This window comes from Carcharodon carcharias, chromosome 16, assembly GCF_017639515.1.
Source record: "Carcharodon carcharias isolate sCarCar2 chromosome 16, sCarCar2.pri, whole genome shotgun sequence".
NCBI lineage: Eukaryota > Metazoa > Chordata > Chondrichthyes > Lamniformes > Lamnidae > Carcharodon > Carcharodon carcharias.
In genome coordinates, this window is record NC_054482.1 from 43,477,904 (window position 1) to 43,503,235 (window position 25,332).

Genomic DNA, 25,332 nt, shown 5'->3' on the forward strand with positions numbered 1-25,332 from the left:
CCAAAGTTTCATGGCTACGTCTCTGAGATGGCTCTGATCATGGAGCGCAAGCGAGCTGCTCTTGGCCAGACAGGAGTCAGACATTTGCAGAGGCTATGTGAAGATCTATGGCGTGTCCTCACTGCATGTTGTCATCATCCTCCTGCGATTAGGTGACTATTAGGGCCTCCACTGCATCTCCATTACAGAAGCATTCTCACAGAGGGTATTAGCACTGAGATAAGCCAGACTGAAGTCAAACGTTCACAACTGCGATGCGAGGAAATATGTGGACACCTTACTGCATGTCGTCATCATCCTCCGCAAATCTGGCAGCTATGAGGACCTCCCAAGAGCGCCTGCCTCGTTTAGCCAGTGCGAGAGCCTCATCCCCATCATTGTCACCACCGAGGACCCCCTCACTCTCATCCCTGTCAGTGTCCTCCTCACCCGAGGAGACCTCCAGCTCCTCCTCAGCCAGCTCCTCTCCCCGTTGCAGCACCAGGATGTAAAGGGAGCAGCAGACGATGAGGATGCGTGATACGCTCTGTGGACTGTATTGCAGGGCTCCACCAGACTGGTCCAGGTACTGGAACCTCATCTCAGCATCCTGATGGTTTGCTCCACCAAGTTGCGAGCTGCTGCATGAGCCTCATTATAGCGTCGCTCTGCTGAAGTTTGAGGCTGCCATATGGGTGCCATCAGCTACGTCCTTTGCAGGTAACACTTGTTCTCAGGAGTCATCCCTGCAGCCTCTGTGATCCCTCGAAGGTTGCAGGGATATTGGAGCGACTCAGGATGTAGGCGTCATGCACACTCCCTGGAAACCATGCGCACACCTGCAGGATGTGTTTCTGGTGGTCGTATACTAGCTGCATGTTCAGTGAGTAGAAGCCCTTGCGGTTGATGAAGTCCACTGACTGCAGCAATGAAGATTTGCGCGCCATATGAGTGCAGTCAATTGCACCCTGCACCGTGGGAATCCAGAGGTCAGGGTGAATCCAATGGCCCTTGCATCTTGACTGTCCCAGTCCTGGCAGAAATGCACAAAGTTGTGTGCCATGGAGAAGATGGTATCTGTGACCTCATGAATGCATTTGTGGGAGCAGATTGTGAAATCCCACAGAGGTCATCTGTGCTGGAGCCTTGAAAGGAGCCACTGGCATAGAAATTGAGCCACTTTCACAGCCACAGGCAGTGGATGCCCTCCATGTTCCCTTGGTGGCAAGTCCTGCAGTAAGTGGTAGATATAAGCCACCAGGCCCCTATACTGGTTCTCAGTCATCTCAGGAATGGCAGGCGGCGTCTATAGACCATGGGTGTCATTAGGCGCCAACCAGCCACAGCTCACTGTCGCTCCTGGGCAGTATGTGCGGGAGTCTCTGCTGGCCCTTCTTCCTGAGGTTACTGCTCCTGCCTTTGTGCAGCCAGGAGCCTTAGTCCCTCTCTCCTCAGTCTTCTACAGTCTCTGTAAGCCATCAGGCATACAGCTAGATCACCAGAATCCATGATTCTGATGCAGTCCTCCTGCAGCATGAAAGAGAGAGAGAGACGTGGTTATCATGGCTGCACTTAGCACCTTTCCTTGCCCTGTGTGATCACCCCTTAGCGCTTCCCAGAGAGTGCTGGTCACCCCTCGGACGGCCAGAGATGAGTGTGCTGCATGGCTGCCCTGTCAACCTGCAACATGGAGGACACTGGTCCAAATCAGGATGCTAAGATTGCAAGGCGCTGTGAGCACCTCCAGCAGTGACTACTACATGGCCAGCATTGGCAAGGAGATTGTATATGTCCAGTCTAACTGCTCCGCGATCAAATAAAGTGGTGGCGGGGGGATGAGGTATGGAGCACTTGGCGGCCATTTGGTTCCTCCACATTGCTTGCATGGCTGTGCAGCCTAGGAGCCTGACCACTATCATATCACTGTGGCTACGCCTTATCAGTTTATACAGGTGTCCCTAATGCATGGCCACTTCCCTCGCTTACCCTGCCGCCCCCCTTGATTGCCTGTGCATGAGATGCAACGCCAAGGCAGCACTTGACCGCACTCCGCCCCCCCCCCCACCACCCCAACCCCACCGACAACGGTCACCTCAGAGGCTGGCCAGCACTTGACCTGGGACAACCCCCACCCCCACCTCCAACAGCAGTCACCTACGGGGCCAGGCATCAATTGCCCCCACCCCCTGGCTCCCCTGAGGCCTGTAAAAAACAGGAGAATTGTGCAGAACACTTCTACTCACTCACCTCAGCTTCCCCAAAGTGAAGGCCGCCAAGTGCACGTCGCCTGTGTGCTGTTGTGAAGCACGTTGGCATGCTTTCCCGCTGAAGTGGATGGACGAAACGGCGGGGTTCCAAGGCCTGGTGGGATGGCCTTTTAATTATATGCTCATGTATTACAATTAGCTCTCTGCCGACCAATGGCGGGAAACGTGGCCCGCTGTTGGGCTGAGTGTATGATCTCAACCTACTGTCATGAATCAGGTTGCACCATATTTTCCATGCACGCCCACCTATCATGCCACCAGAAAATTCTGCCTGAGAAGTTAAGAGTCCAAACACAAGTTTAAAACAATATACAAATCAGACTTTGGCTTGACTGTGAGGAGTAGATGGCGGTATGTTGCGGCCATTAAGTTGGGTGATTCCACTAGAGCTGACTTTAGTAGTTCCACAGTCAGTTTGGAGACACTGGGTTCTGCTGGGTGTCTGAAAGGCTGACCTACTTCCTTTTGATTGTGGCTTCTGCTGAGCTTTGCCTCCAGCAACACAAAGAGAGAGAGATTCTTTTGCCTGCAAACTGCAGGGGCGGAGGGTTGATTCTTGTTCTTCTGCTTGCTGCTACATACGCACCTCAGCTTTGCAGCTAGCTTTTTAACCCATTTTTCCCTCTATAGTCCAGGAGAGGAAACAGACATCTTGTATTCATATTAGAACTATTTACACATTCTGAGATATAAATCAGCAGGAGATGGAATTTTGGGTGACTGCTGAGACACGTATATCAGTCTTTTATCTCCTCAACCACAGGAGATTAACGCTTAGTCTTTTGCATCTTTCCTATCTCCCTTTCAAGTGTCTCTGCCTGAAGGCAGCACTTTTCAGGTGCAACATTCCATGTTCTCTCAGGACAGATCTGTCAGTATAATCCACACAGGAATTTTCCAGAAAGTGGTCACTTTACATTATCAGCCATCTTTTGCTCCGTGTCCTTGCTTGCATTTATTTAAAAACAGTCTTCCTTAACAAGTGCAAAAAGCCCGTAAGTAATTAATGGCTGTAATCTGCTTTCCATGACAGGGGAAAGGCTGCATTTAAGAAATGCAGCTAGCTGTCCATCATTCTTGCCATGCATGAACCTGGGCTCCCTGCTGAGTGCCCAGCAGTCAACAATGCACTTCTCATTTGGCTGCATGTTAGTTACAATCACCTTAATGAGCATGCAGCACACAAACTGCACGGCATGCTGCCTGCCTCAATGGGACCATGCACAGGGTAAACACAGATCCCAATGCAGATACCAGGCTTAATCGATTATTTCCCTCTCCTTTTAGAATTGATGTTAAAACACAAGGGCCCAAATCTTCCTATCAGGGTCAGAACTGTTGCGCCTGACACTGATCAGTCTGAAAATTACCCACTTAGCTGATTACGTTTATAAAGGCCAGGCTTCCAATCCACAATGCAGAAGAATTCTCTTGGCGCAGAAATCTATGCAGAGAACTGAGGAGAATCAGCACAAAAGCTGCCATTAGATAAGCTTAAATGTTCAGTGTGAATGTTAGTGAATTAGTGATGGATAAATGTCAATGAATCGGTGAGTTGGATGAACCAGAGAATGGGTAGGGCGGCTAAGTAGAAAGTGGGTAGCATGGGAGGGTGGCAATGGGTGAGGTAGCAGGTGGGTAGGGTGGTAGGTGGGTAACGTGGTAGGGCAGCAGGTAAGTAGGGTGACAGGTCGGAGGCTAGTTAGGTCAGGTCAGGGAGGGTAATCGGGGTCAGGAGGTGCTGGGGGTTAGTCAGGTTGGTCGGTAGGTCAAGTCAGGCTGCGTTCAGTAGGTGAGATGGCAGATGGTAGGTGGGTAGGATGGTAGTGTAGCTGTTGGGAAGGTGGCAGGCGGACAAGGCAATTTGGTGTGTTAGGTGGATAGGAGGGCGAGTGGGTGGGTTGGTCTAGGGATAGTCAGGGCAGGTCGGGGGAGTTGTCATGTCGAAAGCTAGTCAGGTCGAGTCAGTGTGGGGGTAGTCAGGTCTGATCAGGTCAGGGATGAGTCGGAGGATCAAGAGGGGTAGGTGGGGGGCTCAGGGGTGTAGTCCGGTGATTGAGGGAGTGGTCAGAAGTGGGCGTCAGTTTGAGTGATGGTGGGAGTCAGTTGTATAGTTATCCAGGAGTTAGACTAGGATTTTTACTGTCCAACATTTCCTGAGTCGCTATTCAGATAAGTCCCACGGAACTGTTCAAAGTCTCAGACTCTAGCTCAGAGTCGGAGACTTCGATGGAGGCTCCCGGGGAGTTGGGGAATTGCCCATTGGAAGTTCAAACTTCTTAGGCAATTTCCATGGAGTCAATGCATTGGGATTTCCATGGGGTCCCAACACACATCTTAGCTCATATATCTGGTCTCTGAAGATCCAGAGCCTGGAAGATGTGGGCCATGATGATCTTAACAACACAAAAAGTTGTTGCATTCTATAATTATATTATAAATAAAGTGCAAGATGGTAATTATTTAATTTTCTACAGCTAGTCATGATTTGATTAGTATTTCTTAATCATAGGAGAGAACAGGAGCGGCACATTGAAATTCCATATTTAAATCAAACCCTACTGTATTGCTTTGATATTGCCTGAACAACATTATTCATTACTGTGGAAATCATTAACATGTAAATGCAAATATTATAATGGTATGAGTTACCACTTTGTGGGTAACAATGTTGTTTCCCCCCCAAAAAAAAAATGGACAAGAATTGAACTTTAATTAAAATCATTGGCATCATGAAGAGGTTTCTCCAAGAATGCACGCAGGATAGATAAGTAGTGATAATGAAATTATGGGCTACCGTACAAATTCACATTGTCCCACACTGTGTGACATAACATATTGCAATTGACCTATGATATGCAATAAATAATTATTAAATGGCCCATGGATAACCAGAAGTACTTGGAACCATCTTCCTTCAACTACCAGGAATGTGCTTTTTCATATAATTTTATTCTACCTCTTTCCTCATGTTCAACATAGTGACTAGTCAGCTGCATCTGTAATGTGGCTTACTTCTGATATACTTCATAATTTTAACACTGTTGGTATAAGTGCTTGCTTTTTTATGAAGTAATTTTCTCTCTCCCGTAGGTTGGAAATCTTGAAAGTCATATAAGCCATCCATCAGCAATATGTAAATACCACATGATAGAGGCCAGGTTCATAGGCACATTCATATACATGGGCTGGAGGCAGTCCCACTATACCAGAGATTAGTTCCCAGTCAGTCTTCTCTGAAATTCGTGACTCTTAACCTTTTAAGCTCAGTTAAACAAAGAAATTGTTTTATTTTAAATCAAGAGTGTTGAATATTGGTTTGAATTGCTTTGTAAGTTATCTACCTATGATACTTTCTCAACCATAAAGTCAAAGTTTGTGCTCTCTTATAGCACTATTTCAACTTCAAAACAATAATGATGACTTGCATTTAAAACATGTTCTGCAACATTGGTAAAAAAGCACAACTTAACATGAAATTTCAAACAAAATGTTTTTTCACGTAAAGATGCAATTTGATGCCAAAACAATAATCTATCATTTTTTAGGCTTAGCTTTGGTGTTTTTTGTTTTGGTAGATATTGGCGTTGCAACCTTCACAACAGATCTAGCAGATACAGTTCTGGCCAGCAATGGACCTAGAAGGAAGGTAAAATATTTGTTGTCAAACTCATCATCATTCAGGGATTTTAAAAAAACGCATCTAACTTGCCTTGGTGATGGTGCAAAACGATGACGGCAAAATGGTAGTCCATTTTATACCCTGCCATCCCTCTGTGGCTATTTTGGAAGCCCTGATGGAATCCATTGTCTATCAGGCAATTAACTGCCTGCCATCAGGGCTTCCATGCCTTTAAAGCAAAAGAGCTTGCTTCTAAGAGCTGCTGGCCAATCCAGAAGCAGCTCTTCGGTCTCAGCAGCATCTCAGGGAAAAGGTTCCAAAATGCAGGTAAATTGGTCGGGCTTGTCAGAGCCAGTGCAGAGTGTGGGGGATGGGGGGTGGTGCTAGGTGACTGGGGAGAGCAAGGGAAGCCCTTTCAGTGAGGTAGGACTTGCAGCCACAGAAGGCACTTCATGGGCCACAGGGTTCCTGATCAGGATCTCCCCCCATGAGCCCACAAGGAGGAGGGCTGCTTTTACCTGGCAGCCTCCCCACATGGTGTAGTGCACCCCACCCCACCCAACCTCAATGGTAGAATACCAGCAGCATGCAGGATGAGGCCATTAAGGGCCTCAGTTGGCCTCCTGGCAGGATGGACATCTCAACCTTCCCCGTCTCTGAGGGAGTTGGGAAGGCAATGGGTACTCTGCCTTCCCTACCTGAAAATTTTGACATCATTTCCATTCAACACTGTTCATTTGCTCTCATTTTATATCAATTGCAGTCAAAAGCAATCATTTAGCTACCATTTAACATTGCAAATACCGTAACTGACATCATTGTCATCAGTTGCCCCAAACCTCAGAGCTCAAACTTTTGCATTTAGCAACATCATTAACCTTAAGCATTCGGACACCAAAAAATGATCATAGAGTTTATTTTCCATACTTCTGAATTTTGATAGCTTCAAACATCCAAAAACTAAGCTAACTTTAGAAAAAGCAGACCCTGTTTAAACTTTTGTTTTGATAAGCTAGTTTTACATTCTCCTTCACAACCCTGCCCCAACCCCCGCCTATGCAGATTACATCCATTTTCTCACCCCTAGCCCCCCCAAAGCTATGTTCTCCTCACCACTTTCCCCCCCTCTCTCTCTCCCCCTCCATCCGGTCCAGAGAGCTCAGATTGCAGGGCTGGCCAGAACCAGAAGCAGCAATGGCAGCAGGAACAAGGTAAATATGAGTTGGAGAAGTCGGGGGTGGGAGGGCGATTAGAGGGGGGAGGACGAGAGAATGGAGAGAGTCATTGGGGTATGGAGGGGATGCAGGGTCGAGGGGGGCCGGAGTTCGGCAGCAAGGTTCAAGGTCCTGAGAATGGGGGTTGTGGTGGGCGGGGGCGTGAGGAGGAGTATAAACTTTGAGGCTGGAGTATGGGGGGTGGTTGGTTGGAGAGTATAGACCATGAGACTTGGCGTTGGAAGTTGAGAGGGTGTATGTTGGGCGGGGGGGGAGAGGTGGGAGTTGAGGTGGGGCAGAGGCAGGGAGAGCTTATAGGTCCTGAGATTAAAATTAATTTAGAACTGATGAGGATCTGGTGATGCTATCAAGCATAGTGGCGTAGTGCTGCCAGGGCACACCAGAGCACTGCTCCAGCACCTTCTATTTAAAGCAGACTTGTCCAACTTAATGCAGCCTACCAAGTTTGTTAGACATTCAAGTGGCTTATATTTGAACAATGCTATAAAACTGCACATCCAATCGCAGGTTGGTTTCTCTCTGCATTTGCTGCTGATAGGCTCACAAATGCAAACAGGAACCAGCCTGTGATTGGATGAGCAGCAAAGAGTGGGAAGGTAAGTTTTGGGGGGTAAATTCCAGTTGGCTATGATGGCCTGAGGATGTGAAACATGGTATAGTTTGCATTCCCAAACAGCTTTACATGGAATTTACAGCACAGAAACAGGCCATTTGACCCACCCCATCTATGCTGATATTTATGTTCCACACTAGCCTACTCTCACCCTTCTTGATCACATTATCAGGGTAACCTTCAGCAATTTTCTTCCTCGTTTTATTAAGTTCCTTGAATGTATCTATACTAGAATCATAGAAGGATTACAGCACAGAAGGAAGCCATTCAGCACATTGTCTTTGTGTGAGTTTTCTGCAACAGCAACTCAGCTAGTCCCACTCCTTGACCTTTTCCCTGTAGCCATGTAAAATCTTTTCTCTTCAGGTAATTATCCAGTTCCCTTTTGAAAACCACAATTGAATCTTTCTCCACCACATGCTGAGGCAGTACATTCCGGACCCAAAACATTTGTTACATGAAGAAGTTTTTCCTCATGTCACCTTTGGTTCTTTTGTTAAACACCTTAGGGTTCCCGGCCTTCCGCCGATGGGTACACTTCCTCCCCATTTACACTATCCAGGCCCCTCATGATTTTGAACTCGACTAACAAATCTCCTCTTAACCTTTTCTTCTCCAAGAAGAACAGCTCCAGCTTTGCCAATCTACCCACATAACTGAAGTTTCTCATCCCCGGAACCATTCTCATAAATCTTCCTTGCATCCTTTCTAAAACCTTCACATCCTTCCCGTTGAGGCCGAACCAGTGTTTTATGGAGGTTCATCACTTACTTGGTTTTGTATTTTGTGCCCCTATTTATAAAATCCAGGATTCAGTAAATTATTTATTAACTACTATCTCAACCTACCCTGTCACCTTCAATGATTTATGCACATATACACCCAGGTCCCTCTGTGTATCACTTCACACTTCTCTACAGTAAATTTCATCTGGCATGTGTCTGACCATCCCACCAGCCTGTCTACATCCTCATGAAGTCTATCACTCTCTTCGTCACAGTTCACAATACTTCCAAATCTTGCATCATCTTCAAATTTTGAAATTGTGCCATAGACACCCAGGTCCAGGTTATAAATATAAATCAAGAAAAGCAGTGGTCCATCTATATACCATCCCCCAATCAGAACTAAGTAAAGTTTTCTGTAATTCATGTTTTTAATAGGTTTGAATTAAATAATTAAGCATAATAAGATTCTAGCTATGCTAAAGACTAATGATTCAAAATACCACATGGTTCAAAATAAAGGCACAAATATTTTTCACTTAAAAAGTTTAGTTTTACTGACATTCCTAATGCATAGGAAAACACTGTAATAGTAGATTTAGAAATGATTTTCTAAACATTTTCTTAGCATTCCTACACCTCAAAATTTGGCACTACACCACTGCTCAAGTATGTATAGTGGAAAGATTTTTGGATTAAATGAAAAAACTGAATAAATTCAGATTATTATTTAAGTAATTAATTTCCTTGCGTTTTTCAATGCAGGCTGCTGAGTCCACTTGATAGCTTTGAGCGCATTTGATAGCTCCGAGCGTATTTGATAGCTTCGAGCACACTCGATGCCTTTGAGCATCTTTTGCCATTTGATCACATTTGATGTCAAAGATGGCAAAACACTGCTGACTGCATGCAAAACTCAAATTAGAACGTTTGATGTCAAATGATTGCTGATCGTTTTTGAGCATACTTGAATGCAAAAAATTATGTTGAAATGTTTGGGTAGGGTTTCTGCTTTCCCTCCCGATTCTACATTCCTCGCCCCACCCCACCTCCCTTCCTGCACCTGGGGAGGGGTATTAAGTTCTGCCACATAAGTGCAACAACTTAAAAGTAATATTTTGGGCTCCCCACTGTGCAATGCTTAAACACCTGATCTGGAAAAATATGAACGCATCAATAAAATTGCCTAATCATTTCTAAGCATCAGAAATGTTTTAGCCCTATCTTCAATAACATTCATTATCTTGTTATTCTTGACACATTGTAACCAAACTCCTTTCCTGAGTCAATGTTCATATCTTTGAACGCAAGCCGGAATTTTATGAACTTGTTTAAAATAAATAATGAAATCTAGATTAAAGAGCCTTGGTCATAATGCATAATTAAATTTACATATAGACTGGGTAAACCTAATTAGCACTGATGCTATGGAGGATGACTTCCTGGGGGTGAGTACGAGGTGCCTTTCTGGAGCAGTACATTGATGAACCAACTAGGGATCAGGCTATTTTAGATTTGTATTATCTAATGTGGAAGGGCTAGTTAATAACCTTGCTGCAAAGGAGCAATTAAGAAATAGTAACCATAATATGATAGAATTTTACATTAAGTTTTAAAGTGATATAATTCATTCTGAAACTAGGATCCTAAATATGAACAAAGAAAATTATGAAGGTATGAGGGTCAAGTTGGCTATGCTGGATTGGGAAAGCACACTAAACAATTTGATTGTAGACAGGCAATTGCTAATATTTAAAGTAGTATTACAAACATGCATCCCACTAAGACACAAAAACCCAACAGAAAAGGTGAATCAACCATGGCTAACAGTTAAAGATTGCATTCGATCAAAGGAAGTGGCTTATAAGTTTGCAAGAAAAAGTGGTAAACCCAAGGATTGGGAGTAATTCAGGATCCAGCAATGGATGACCAAGAAACTGATTAAGAAAGGGAAAAGAGAATATGGGAGTAACACAAAGACGGACTGTAAAAGCTTCTTTCGGCATGTGAAAAGGAAAAGATTAGCAAGGACAAATGTGGGTCCATTACAGGGGAATTTATAATGAAGAATAGGGAAATGGTGGATAAACTAAACAATTACTTTGGTGGAATCGTCCCAGATGTGCACTAAGTGCGACGTTTAATCCGCCAACCACAATGTTGAGTTTTCACACCATATTGTCCCAAACTCGTTGCATTAGTTATGCATTCCTGGAAAACACACCATTTCCATGGCTTTCATTTGCCCACCATGCCATCACCTCGCCGCTTCATCATGCTGGGCGCCATATTTAAAGTCCAGCTGCACGCACATATCTCATTGCTTCCAGCCTAAGACTACTTCAGGGAAGATGTCCATGAAAGGCAAAAAGACTGCAGCCCCCAGATTTAGTGACGTGTCACAAGAACGCCTTTTAGATGCCGTGGAGGCCTGCCATGCTGTCCTCTACCCTGGCTCTGGCTTAGGATGGGTAGCAGCATGACCAACCAGACTTGGGAAGCAGTGGCAGTGGTGATCCGTGCCAATGCTGCACAGAAGAGATTGGCCACCCAATGCAGAGAGAGGATGAATGATCTCATCCTTGCTGCCAGGATACAGCAACCATCTCATCACACTCAACTCACACACTCATGCCCATCACACATTCACTGGATCTCACTCACTGTCAGCTCAAGGGACATCACCACCCATTCTCACACAAATACCCTCACATACCTATCTGACCTCATCTCCTCTGGAGAACTGCCTCCTCAGCCCTCGCCATCTTGAGGCCACTTACACATAAAAACCTGTGCCCCCACACACACCCTGAGATATCCTCTTTCCCCAGTATAGCCCTCATCCTGCAGCCTCTTCCCTTGCCTGAGGCCACTTCTCCCCCTTTGTCAAGTAAGCCCTAGCCTTGCAACCATTGAAAAGTTACCCACATATGGCTTATCTGGTAGGTACAGACCTGCCATGAGCCCCCCTAAAAGTGATGCTGTGCTGTCTGTGAAGCCTGGCACTGATGATTGCGAGTGCTAACTGAAGCAAGGTAGGCATATAAATTTTGAAGTTCCGACTGAAGTGCAGCCCATCAGGTGCACGTTGCTCATATGCTGTTGTGAAACACATTGCAATGTTTTCCCACCAACATGGGTAGACGATCCAGCGGCAGGGGATGATTCTGGGGTGCAGGCCTAATAATGATATACAGATATATTAATGAGGTTCCCAACGTCTGATGGCGGAGAACACGGCCCACCATCGGTGAGCTGAGCTGATGATCGTGAACTGGTTTCACGCTGTTGTGAAACAGATTGCGCCAGGTTGTCTGCTCATGCCACTGAACATGCCCGATGCCAGCGGGCACGGAAAATCCTGGCCTTTGTGTCTGTCTCCACAGAGGAAGATACAGAAAATCTCCCAGAAATACTAGCATTAGGAACTAGAGGTAGTTTTAAGTAAGTTATATTTGTATTTGTAGGTGTTAGGAACCAGATATAGGGCAGAATTTTCCCCCCATCGGGGGAGAAGTTGAAGAGTGGGTGCACGGAGGCGTGCCTCTAGTTGGCACCCCCGATTGTGGGCATGCCACCATTTTAAGTGGGTGGGCCAATTAAGGCCCGCCCAGCATGACGTCTGCACGGAAGTGCTATGTGCTCCCTGTGCGGGCGGTGGGGGGAAATCGCTCAGCCGAGAGTGCACAAAAGAGCGCACTCATCTCCCTGAGGCTTTAATGCTACATTAAAAAATATTAAAAATAGCAAAAAAAATTCCCTGATATGTCCCCTCATGTGACACTGTCACGAATTGGGACATGTCCATAACTTTTAAAAACACTTTAATTAATTTTTAAAAAACCTACATGAAACCTCATTCCACCCATGGATGAGGTTTCATGCTTTTGCTAATGCCCGTCAGGGCTCCTGGTCTGCCTGCCAACCTTAAGGTTGGACGGGCAGGTCCATTAATTACTTTAATGACGCTGTCAGTGGCCTCAATTGGCCATTGACAGGTCGGCGGGCGCACAGCTGATTTTGCTGAGCCCCTGCCTACCTAAAAATTTAAATGGGGCGCAGTGACGTCGGGAGTTTCGCCCGACATCACCGCGTATCATTTTACACATCAGCGAGCGGGCCCTGTCCCCCGCTCACTGATGGGAAAATCCTGGCCATAGTTTAAGTAAGTTGTATTTGTGGGTTTTAGGAATAAGCCATAGCTTTAAGTTCTGTAGTTGTGTGTTAAAGGAACCCGAGTTTTAGTTTCACTTTGAACTGATACTTGCAACTCTGGGGTTTGTTTGTATAGCTGCATTCTAATGAAGTTTTATGACTCTTGAAGTAGAAAAAAACTATGCTGTTGTCTAACAATAGGCACCCACAGAGATAGAAGAAGCAGGTTTGAGTTCATTTGGAAGAAAGTGCCAGAACATGAAAAGGGACAGACAGCTAAAGAAAAAGCCCAAAAACCAGGAAGTGGGGACAAGAAAAGTTCCAATGCGACAGTCAAGGAACAAGGACAAGGATCAAAAACAGGACTGGTTCAGTGAAATTAAAGTAAGGAGCAGAGGAGAAGGCTCCAAATTAAAGAAAGAAAACTGGAGGCAGCCGACTCAAAGCAAAATAGGCTTGCAAGAAGCCAGAAGGTCCAAGGAGACAGTCAAAGGTCTGTAAATCTTTATTATGGGCATGTGAAGCAGTGGTGTTCTGTTGGCATGGCTGAGTATCAGAGAGAAGGCATGGAAGACGTCCATGAGAAAATATCATTTGGCAGAAGATTCCAAAGTGAGTTCTTGCAGAGTGGAGATTGTGAACCTTCATGTGAAAGATGGAGCTCAGTGAGACCAGTTGGCTCACGGCGTGACAAGCATCTGGGGGAATTGATGTATCTGTTTGGGGTGGCATCTGTCACTTGACCTTGGAGCGTGGTGTTTCTGACCACACATCACCTATTGGTTTACATGGACTGTGTACTTACAGTGAACATTAGAGTATAAGATAGTTTTTGTAACTTGTATTATTCTTATGAATTTGTATATATCTGTAAAGATATAGTTGTGGGTGAAGGAGTATTGTAATATAATTCATCTCTTCTTGCCTAATAAATGTTGTATTCTTTTGCTAAAAGTTTATCAGCTGACTCCTGTGACTTTGTTCAGTAGCTGCCCTCCATGTTTCTAAACAAAAAATAAAAGTTAGGATCTATCAAGCTGAGTTCCACCCGGGATCTGACTTGTCCAGCAGTAACATCAGCTGGGATCATACCACTAGGTAACCAAGGGACTAGTGAAAATGAGGAACTGAAAGAAATTAATATTAATAAAGAGGTAGCACTCGAAAAATTAACTGGATTAAAGGTTGATCATTCCCCTGGACCAGGAGAGCTGCATCCCATAGTGTTGAAGGAAGTAGCCAGAGATAGGGATACATTGGTAGTTATCTTTCAAAATTCTATAGATTCTGGAAAAGTTCCTGCATACTGGAAATTAGCAAACGTAACACCATTATTTAAAAAAGGAGAAAACTAAGAACTACAAACCTGTTAGTTTGTAATCAATAGTGGAGAAAATGTTAGGATTTATTATAAAGGATATGATAATAGGTCACTAGAAAATAATGATATGATTGGGCAGAGACAGCATGAATTTATGAAAGGTAAATCAAGTTTGACAAACCTGTTTTTTTGAGATTAATGCTTGTAGAATAGATAAAGGAGAAGCAGTGGATGTGGTGTATTTGGATTTTCAGAAGGCTTTTGATAAGGTCCCACACAGGAAGTTAGTAAACAAAATTAGAGCATATGAGATTGGGACTAATATACTGCTATGGATTGAGAATTGGTTAACAGGCAGAAAGCAGAGTAGGAATAAATAGGTCATTCTCAGGATGGCAGGCTGGATGGAGTACCGTAAGAATCAGTGCTGGGGCGACAACTGTTCACAACTATTAATGGTTTGGATGTGGGGACCAAATGTAATATTTCCAAATTTGCTGATGACACAAACCTAAGTGGGAATGTGAGTTCTAAAGAGGCTTCAAGGGGATTTAGACAGGCTAAGTGAATGGGCAAGAACATGGCAGATCGTGTATAATGTGAATAAGTGTGAAGTTATCCATTTTGGTAAATGGTGAGAAGTTGGGAAGTGTTGATGTCCAAAGGGACCTGGGTGTCCTTGTTCATGAGTCACTAAAAGCTAGCATGTAGGTACAGCAAGCAATTAGGAAGGCAAATGGTATGTTGATCTTCATTGCAAGGGATCTGAGAATGGGAGTAAAGATGTCTTATTGCAATTGTATAGAGCCTCAGTGAGGCTGCATCTGGACAGCTTTGTGTCTCCTTATCTAAAGAAGGATGTATTTACCATAGAGGGAGTGCAACAGAAGTTCACCAGACTAATTCCTGGGATGGTGGGATTGTCTTATGAGGAGAGATTGAGGAAATTTGGCCTGTATTCTCTAGAGTTTCAAAGAATGAGAGATGATCTCACTGCAACATAAAATTCTTACAGAATGTGGCATGATAGATGTGGATAGAATGTTTCCCTGTTTGGTGAGTCTAGAACCAGGAGACACAACGTCAGAATAAGGGACAGACCATTTAAGACTGAGATGAGGAGGAATTTCCTCACTCAAAGGGTGGTGAATCTTTGGAAGTTTACGGAGGAGGGCTGTGGAAGCTCAGTCATTGAGCATGTTCAAGACAGAAATGGATAGATTTCTGGATACTAATGACATCAAGGGATATGGGGGTAGTGGGAAAGTAGCATAAGAGGTAGATGATCAGCCATGATCTATTTCAATGGCAGCACAGGCTCAATGGGCTGAATGGCCTACTCTTGCTCCTTTTTCCTATGGTCCGATGATATGACAACTAGGTGGAAATTATAGACATAACAAAGGGTGATGGGGATAAAAGTAAACAAAATAAATATTTCAATTTTTTCCAGCAATTTATGCAATTGTGTCACTGAACAGGACTGCTATTTGCGTTGAGACCAGCAGAGGCATGTTCATGAGGTCATTTGGTGCTGCATTTTGTCTTTGCAACCAAATCAATTGATGAAGCCCAACCTACTGCATAGGTAACTGGAGATTGATGGTGGGAACAAAAACTTCCTGCTGCAATGTTCCATCAAGGACAACTTCAGAAGAACTGTGATCCACTGTGAAAAGTATATGGAGAAATAAGATTTGGAGGAGGGCAACTGCACTGTAAGCAATACAGCAAATATATATATTTTGAAATGTATATAACTGAGAACATCAGGTTTTAGTGTTGAAGAGCAAACGTAATTACTTGCATTTTAAACATGTTTTCTAAAATGGAAGGGAAATCGTATTGCAAATATATTTATGATGCCTCTATGTTTCATTATCAGTAATATGTAATATTCTTACCTCATGTCCATCATTTGTTACTTAACATTAGTAAATTCGATGCATCACAACAATGGGCAAACTGCTGCTGCTGACCAGGTTGAGCAAACAGAAACCCTGCTCCAGATCCCAGCTACCCATACAGAATGATATGAAAGGTGCTATGTGTTTATAAAGCTTTAACCATATACAAAGGCTCAAAACCACATTGAGAACATTATAGGTATAACAAATAGCTACCGCCCATTAACTTTCAAAACTCTATACTTCTTCGCCCATTGACTTTCTTGGCATCATTATCTTACGTGGCCTAAAATGGAAGTCGCACATCACCTTTTTTAATGTTGCAGTTCCCAACAAATGCTTCTCTCTTATGGTCCAAACACTTCTTTCCTCCACAACTTAACTCTCTAGGAAGCCATCAAGTTGAATAGGGCTAACATATCTGAAAAGGCTCTTAAAATATTTTGCTTGAGTCCCTGAACAGGACACAAGTAAAAGCTTATTGTCAAATAGGCAATTCGATTTTATCTAGCTTCCAATTTTGCTCTCCTACACATTTTTTTTTAATTTGCTTTTTAATGTAGCTATAGTTAGTGCACCTTTAAGCGTTCCTCTCTTGAGTCTGTGAACCAGGAATTACTGAGCTCTACATGCTATTGTTCCTTCCTGAAACCTTACTGTTTTGAAATCCCTGCACGCCTCAATCTCCTAACAGATTTATTAATTCCCAGGATCTCAAATATCCAAATCTCCCTCAGATATTTATTATTCCTACAACCTGATGACTTTTTAAGCCAAAACTTGAAATCACCTAATCACTACTTCCTGACTTATTCTAGGTGTTAAAGTTATACAATCGGACTCTGGCCCAGGAATGCAACAGAGAAAATCAGCTAATGTTCCTATTCCAACCAAATGATTTCTGCTGGATTGTGGAATGCCCTATCAACACCACTATCTAAGCATCTAAGTATTCATGACACTCAGGGTACTCAGGTAAGGTAAATCGGACTTTGGCACACGTGGAGCAATACAATGATCAGTCAGGAAAAGAAATAATAAGGGGAAGAAACCGCAACAAAACAATCAAAAAGTAAATCAAACTATTCCAAGTGTTCCAGGGTGCAGATTATAAGTACTAAAAATTGATCCTGTAGACAAGCATACTGCTTTGCAGCACCAGTGTCAGTGTCATGCAGACATGCAATGTAATTTCAAAGTCTGCAACTTCCAGACTGATGAAATTCCATTTTCAGATCTTTTGCTTTAGATGTGCCAAATGGAAACCAGGTATCCTCCCTTTTGGTGAAAAAAAAATCATAAACATACTATTCTAATCCATCTCCTAGAAGTTGACTCGCAGCAGCATCTACATAGCTCAGTCCCCTCCTCCCTCCACAAGCCCCTTCAGCCACAGTTGATGTATAGCCAAGGGAAATCAGGAAAGGTAAGGGTGAAAATTAACTTGAGTTAGAAGTATTCATACTCTTAATAAAGTAATTAAAATAGGAAAAGGGAAATAGCAGGTGCCTCTGTGGAATTAACTTGTGTAATTAAGAACATAAGAACATAAAAAATAGGAGAAGTAGGCCATTTGGCCCGTCAAGTCTGCTCCGCCATTCAATAAGATCAAGGCTGATCTGCCGCATGCCTCAATTATTAGTTGTGAGTCACATTATGATTAACAGCCTGTGCTTGTGGATTATGATGCTATATGAAAGCTGGGCTGAATTTTCAGGCCCCACTGAGGTTGGGAACAGAGGCAAGGGGTGTTCCAAATATACTGGTGTCAGCCAATGTGTCAGTTTCAGAAGCCCATCCCTGGTACCAGCAGGGACCACCATGGCGGAGAGAGCGAGAAGCAAACCTACTCACCTCTCCATTAAAGGCCAATTAAAGTATTTAAAAGATCATTAAGAGCTTCTTGTGGAGGGCAGAATTTAAGGGGGCATGGGTTTCAGGGGGTGTCCATTTCTGATCAGTTGATTGGAGATGGGTATATGGCTGTCCCAGGGAATCCCCCTGACCCCCATAAGAGGGTCTCAGCAGAACAATGGGGGGCTCGCCATTTGCAAAGGAGGTGTCCTTGGATCAGCTGCAGGCCTTGGTGGCATCTCAGAAAAAGCAGCATCATTGCATCTTGCAGATCACTGATGCTCTCTTTGCCAGAGCTGGACGGTATATTAATTTAACGACAGATGTAGATCGCTGGGACAGTGGTCAGTGAGTTGCTGCCATTTGTGGATTCCCCTTAGTGCAGGGCATCATCAATTGCGCCCATGTGTCCATTAAGCACTCTGAAGCTGCCAACTCAGTCATCAAGAGGTAGGGCTTCCATTTCCTCAGCATCTTGTGATTTTTGACAACAAGAAGAGCATCCTCTATGTACACACTCATTTTCTTTGCAGCTGCCATGACAACTCATCCTCTGGCAGTCCACAATGCTTCAGAGCTTCAGCCCCCAAAATGCTGTTACAATTATAAGGTTTATAAGATTGTTATGTTTTGGGACTGTGTCTTTAATTTAAGGTAAAATGAATTGGGTCATGTGACCTGCTCTGAAGTCTGCCTGACAGCAAGCTTGGGTGATTTGATTGTTAGAGAGTAAAAGGGGTCCAAATTGTTTTACTAGGAAGAAGGTACAAGGTGCTTACACTTGGAAACAATGGCAGCAGTCTGATTGCTAACAGTGGGTATACTGTGAGTCTCCAAAGTCCCAGAAAAGTGTTGAAAATGTCAAGTTGTAAATATTTCTGTTTTAAATTCACCATTTTCTTCCAAGAAAAGATGGAGTTTGGGGTCTCATTTCTACCTGGATACAAGGCCCATGTGATTTATGCTGCCATGGAGATGGGCTTTGAGAGTGGAAGGGTCTAAGATATCCCTGAAAATTCAAAGATAAGGTTAGTATGCCAGCATCTGGGAGAGGGAGAGGGACAGCAACTAGAGGACGAAGGTTTCTATGGTCACCATGTAGGAATGAAGGTCAAAGTTCATGCTCAGATTGAAACGACTGAATTCATGAGGAGTTAAAACAAGGCTGGAAGATTCGCCTAGCTTGTACTAGAGGAAGAATCTCCAGAGAAAAACTTCATTCTGAAAGACAGTTTTTGAGATTAAAAGTTCCCAGGCCAAAAATAAATAGAAAAGTAAACGCTTGGGAGCTAAGATTTAACTTGGACTGATTCTGATATAATTGAATGTCTACTTAAAATACACTGTAAAGTTTATCTGTGAAGTGTGTTTTTGGCTGTGCTAAAGGAAAAAGGGGAATGTTCTGTTTTGTAGTTTAAATAGTAAGTTAACTACAAAGATGTTGTTTAGTTCACAGTGCTTTTAGTCTTCTGTTGTAGTAAAAGTCTTAAAATGTAAAATGTTATCATGTCATCCTTGCAGCTATTAACTGGAAGTTCGAAGTTATCGCTCTCTACCGAGTCTGTAACAGTGTGTGGATGAATCCTAGGGGACAAGGGATATCTCTTGAAGACATGGCAACTCACCCATTTACAGTAGCCCCAGACAGAGGCACAGTGGCGATACAATAAATGCTCAGTAGGATTACCATTGAACAGGCTTTTGAAGGTGAGATTCTAGTGCCTGCACTGGTCGGGTGGCACCCCTATCCTCCTGCAAGGTCTCAATCATTGTGGAGGTCTGCTGCACTCTCCAAACGTGGCCCTCAACAGAGATGCTGACCTTGAGGATGGTGAGGCCCTGGAAGAATACAGCTCATGGGGGAATGGGAGTAGAAGGTGAGAGAGGCAAAGGGAGATGATGCTGCACAGAGAGGTGCCTCTGCCGCACGAAAAGGTGGCCTCCTCCTGCCACCCTCCAGGAAGAGGACTTCCCTCCTCTCCCTCACGTCCTCCAACATTGATGCCGACCTGGATCTAATCAACCTTTACAGCATTTTCTGTTTTTATTTCAGATTTCCAGCATCCACAATATCTGCTTTTAATCAAGTGAGGGCAGCCTGTTTGAGGTAGCAGACCTCTGGGTCTCCTGTGATATCCTGCTTCCCACTGGTGCTGCAGAAGGCTTTGGACCAGTAGATCTTTCCCTCTGGATAACCAGCAGCCACAGTGTTAGCAACCATGAAGAGTCTAAATCAGTCCCATACTCTATCTGACCTGCCTCTGTTCCCATCTCTTACATTCTGCACAGTCACAGAAGGATTGTGAGGAAAGACATGATCCAAGGCTTCAGAATCCTATGACTTATAGGGCTTAGTGTTTGATTCTGACTGCGAGCATAAATCTGAAGAACGCAATATTAAATTTAACAAATGAGAAGAGATTAAAAAATAAAATTCCCTGGAGTCATAGGAATATGGAATTTACTTACAGAAAAGCAGTTGCAGTTGATGCAGCAAGAGTATTAGGTTATTAATAAGATTATTAGGTAATTAATAACACAACGATTATTAATGCCAAGAAATAGCTGGATAAAAACATGGTTGGCAATGGAATTGAATATTATAAGACAGACAAAGATGAAAATGATTGAATACTCCAGACTACTGATGGATCCTCGACTGATGGGGTCAGACAAAACAGGAGGAGAAGTTCTCATCTATGGACAGCAAGATTGAATATGGAGATAATGGCAATCCAGATATATATAGTAGCATTGTTTGAGTATTTTTTTTGAGTATTAGGCAGTTCTTTATGCAAAAAATTCTGCCAGAAAATTAAATGGTTGTGGTAGACCGAGGAAAGAATTAATTTGCATACTGCTGTGGAAGGAGTGGGGTTGATGGGGAAAAAATAACCTTTTCATAATTTCTAATGTTCGTGCTGAAGGACTATAGAAAGAGTGATATCAAAAATCTCATACAGTGCCTACAAATATATAAGAAGAATTAGATCAAGATCTCTGATTTAGCTCTGATATTTAGTTCAGGAGTTGACCTATGTAAACCTACAATGAAAGAAACTCTGAGCCAGCAGTTAAGTAAATGTAACATGTCACTGTAAAAATTACATTAAACACACGTGGAAATCTTTAGAGACATTACACATCACAACTTATATTACTAATAATTTTATTTAACTACAGCTATATAAAAAAAGAGATCAACATTATAACAGTTCAGTAGTAGTAGTCATCATTAACAAGATTTATTTCAGTTAATTTTTAAGATAATGGTACACACTTGGCAGAATTCAGAATTCAAAAGAGGGTTAGTATGCTTTAGGTAATCTCTAACTCTGTTTTACAAAAGATAGAATCTATTTCATTTAGAAGAACATTAGGAGGAACACAGACAGTTTAGAAAGTTTTAATGATGTTCTGATACGTGTTTCTTTCATTCTTATCTTTTGTTGTCTTCTTGACTGAAAATTATCTTCATTTCTTCCCAAAATTTCAATGTTCAAAATATTCTGATTTATGAGAACAATATTGAACCTTAAATAACTGAAGCTACTACAACTGAACATTACCGTTTACAATCAGACCAATCATAGCATTATTGTCAATCATTTCAAGATTTAATTATTCTGTGTTACGGGCCCTTTCATTTGTCTCTCTTCAGCTAGAGATATGGACCAGAAATGATTCATTTGCTTCTATCTATACAGCTTTGACATTATTGGCTTCATTACCAAAGACAATCAGTACCCTTATCTTATAATGTGATGACAGACATTTCCATTCACTTTGGCCACGTCTCAATATTATTTGAAACAATTTTGTGTGTTCACTATTCTTGACATTACAGTTTCATTGGCATTATATTAATTTCATTAAGTTGAAAGAATCAAGGTTCTTGATTAAACCTGTCATTTGAGCATCTCTAACAGCAAGTAACAATAGTAACATAATGAATAGCAGTTGAGGACATGTACAACCAGCAATACATAAAGTTAATGGTGACTATGAAACTTCTGGTTGAATGTAAACTCACTTTTTGCTGGCTCCGGATGCTGGTTCTTTGATTCTTCTGTCTTCAAATCTAGTGTCAGGTCGTTAATTTTATCCAAAGCTTCATGCAGTTTTTCATCCAGAAAAGATGCCCGTTCCTCAGCATTCATGGCACGCTGCTCCGTTTCTCTACCAAAGATCAAGATGTATAAGTAATTGTCAAAAAAGAAAGAAAAGTATCATCAGGTGGTCATGAGAGATTAACAGCTCAGATAATGTGGGTCTATGGGATCTTGGATTAGACCTAACCAGATTATTATTAAAAGTTAAGATTTAAAATAGAGTGCAATAAGCTATAAAATAACCTACAAGGGGAATGCCTGAATTAAGTGTTACATTATATAGTTCATATGGAATGATTCAAAATACAATCTTGAGTCTTTCTTGCAATATTCCTTGAACCAATCAGTTCCCCAATGTTTCAATTGATTAAGTGTAATGGCACAGCCAATGGTAAGTGCTGAGCTGCTCAAATCCCAAAGGGAAACTTGAAACAACTGCCGCAACTTGTTTTGCAATTTGTATAAAATTCTGAATTGCATTGAATTCAGTAGTAATGAGACCACCAAGTCTTATAGGTTTCTTACAAAACTAAATTAAACCTTTATTAATAGAAGAAATGATTTTAAATACATAAATATGTCTACAAATTACTACTATAATAACTTCTAAATCCCCTAATTAATCTGATTCCCAGTTACACCTTCATTAAGATAACAGTAAGATACATAGATTTTAAAAGACCCAGGCAAAGAAACATGATACCCTGAACAATCCAATTCAAAGTGAGTTTTCTTAATTTCAGTTTGTTGTAGACAGCAGCTTGAGTCGTAAATGCTGACTGCTTTTCACACCAGTTAGATCTTAAAATTACCCTCTTTACACACAACATTCTCTTCTTTATACATATTTTCCCCTCTGAATGCAAATTCCAATTGTTTCACTATGTCTTTGGACTTTACCTCCCTGATCATAAAATTTATCATAGCACCAATTTTACTAGTAATCTTTGGAAAAAATAAACATACGGTTTCTGAACTTCACCTGGCTAGGTAATACATTTCACCCCTCCTTTGAAAACAATCTAGTCTGGTTTATTTAAAAATGCAAATGTCCTTTTACACCTTACATTCTAAACTACCCCCATGTTGACCTACTTAACATTTCAAACCTAACTTATCTTCTAATACATCAGTCCAGCTCCTACACCTACACACACACACACTACAAATAAATTCCAATAACATTATATCTTCCTGACATAAGGAAACGAGAAACTGAACCATATAAACCCAGAATGACCCCAGGTTCTATGCTTGGTTTATGTTGAGCAAGATGATCAGTGAAGTCTTGATAAAATAGGTTTCTGCATCCTTATGTTAGAGAAATAAGCACCATCCACAATTTCTGCTACCCTTGCTAGAAATGCACGTGTAAGCATTGTATGATGGCTTGGATTGTGCAATAGAAATAAAGGTGAGGCTATCAGCGCTCACCATTATTAATCGCGAACAGCAATGGCCAGCAATTGCACATGTGCAGTTAAACGCAAAAAGTCAGGAAGTTGTTGCCCTGCTCCCCCAGCACGTGTGCTATAATCATAGTTCATCAAGAGACATAAGCATCAAAACACATGGAAGGGCATGGAGCTGCATTGCTTAAACGATAGATGTCCTGTAAACTTGGACAGAATTTTCCATTCTCGCCAGCAGCAGGAATCATGGAGGGTGGGGCACTTAATTTGGCGGGAGGCAAAAAAATCTGTTTCCCAACAGCAGGATAAACTGTTCGAGTTAAGACGGGTTCAAAATGGGTCAAGCTTCCTGACAAACTAAATTCCGGCGAGGTGGCCTTTTAATGATTTGCATGAGATGCTATTGCATGCAAATAGGGTTCCTGATATCTCATACACATCATTAAAAGGCCACCTCACAGGATTTAGTTTGATCTCCAAATTAAGTTCCACGCCAGCGGGAAGTTATCAATGTTCAGTTACATGACTGTATACAAGTGAATTACACCTGGCAAGCTTTACCTCTTCTACAACTTTGAGGTCCGTAGATGTTGCATTCTCCTTCTTGGAGGCCTCGCATAACTTCATGCGAGTGCCATTACCAAATGCCACGCCAAGGCTGGAAAAGGGAGGCATGCAAAGGCTGGAAGTTGGGGAGAGGGTACCAGGACCTTCGACCCATGAGGTAACGGTGGGGTGGGTGACTTACTGCCAGCCCTGCCACGAGATTCACCGAGCTCCTTGCTGATGCATAATTAATAAGCTGAACAGCGGAAGATCACATCTATTCAGCCATTTCTCCGCCCAGCAGGAATCACTTTTCCACCCACCTTCGGACTTAGACTCCAGAGCGAAAAATTCCAATTGTTAAGTCATAATTACTGCAAACACTCAGGCGCTGAAAAGTAATTTTTGAAAGTGTGGCGTTTCATTCTTTCAGATTTTAATTATTGCTGGAGATTTAAAAATATAAAAACAATTTTGTTTCACATTTTCCATCTTTCTGCCTTTTTATCTCTCTTAATTCCATCTTTCTTTCCCTCTCTTTATTTCACTTTCTCTACATGACTTGAATTAAATATTTTAACTGTCGCTTTACGGTTCAGACTCTGCACTGCTCAGTAATGATTCTTCAATCTAATTGTTTGAAGGACATATGCTGTTGTTTGCCCTTTTCACACAGGTTCTAGGTGCCTTGTAGGCAGTGATATGCTGGAATGGCTTCTGAATTAAATTAATTAGCAGTGCAAAAGTTCATGCGAAGTCTATGGACAAATGTGACTGTAATGATCTCTGATTCTGTCTCTGCTTCAGCTCATCTTCTGCTATCCATTCCTTTGTTCCCTTAAGACTTGACTATTCCAAGAAACCGGTGACCGGCATCCCATCTTCCACTCACTGTTAACTGAAAAATCATCCAAAACTCTACTGCCCACATTCAAACTTGCATCAAGTCCCGTTCACCAACCATCCTTGTACTCACTGTTCTGCACTAGCTCCCAGCTAAGCAAAGCCTCAATTTCAAAATTCTCAGCCTTGTTTTCAACGTCTTCCATTGCCTCACTCCTTCCTACCTCTGTAACCTGCTTTAGCAGTGCAACCCTCTTACTTGTGCTCCTCCAAATCTGTGCATGTCCAATTTTAATCACTCCACCATTGGCAGCTCTGCCTATAGCTGCTTAGGTCCCAAGCTCTGGAATTCCCTCCCTAAACCTCTCTACTTCACTTTCCTCATTAAAGAGGCTCCTTAAACATACTTCTTTAGCCAAACTTTTAGTCACCTGATCTACTATCTCTTTATATGGCTCAGTGTCAAATTTTGTTTGGTAACGCTCCTGTAAAATAGCTAGGGACGCTTTGCTACATTAAAGTGCTATAGAAATGTAAGCTGCTGTTGGTGTTGAATGGCTGGCACTGTTGGTTTGTTGCTGACCATAAAATCCAGTCCATTCTGTGCATAAGTTGGAAGGTCTACTGACACTGACTATCTAGATTCAAGCATGAAGAATGGCCACTTGGGCAAAGTATGCAAGTCACCCAGGAACACTGGAAATGTAACCTAGAAAAATTTCAAAGCCTTCAGAAAAGGAG

The 25,332-nt window shown here is 42.6% G+C and overlaps 1 protein-coding gene across 3 annotated transcripts in view; it reads right to left on the reverse strand.

Annotated features, from left to right (window-relative positions):
- Positions 1-20,936: 20,936 nt before the first annotated feature.
- Positions 20,937-25,332, reverse strand: part of axdnd1 (axonemal dynein light chain domain containing 1) — a 227,355-nt gene continuing 222,959 nt past the window's right edge. For all 3 annotated transcript variants that reach the window (XM_041207768.1, XM_041207767.1, XM_041207769.1), the window contains 2 exons: positions 21,712-21,857; positions 20,937-21,187 (listed from right to left, as the gene is read on the reverse strand). In XM_041207768.1, coding sequence (XP_041063702.1) covers positions 21,171-21,187; positions 21,712-21,857 — 163 coding nt within the window. In that variant the 3' untranslated portion in view covers positions 20,937-21,170. The remainder of the gene's footprint in view (positions 21,188-21,711; positions 21,858-25,332) is intronic.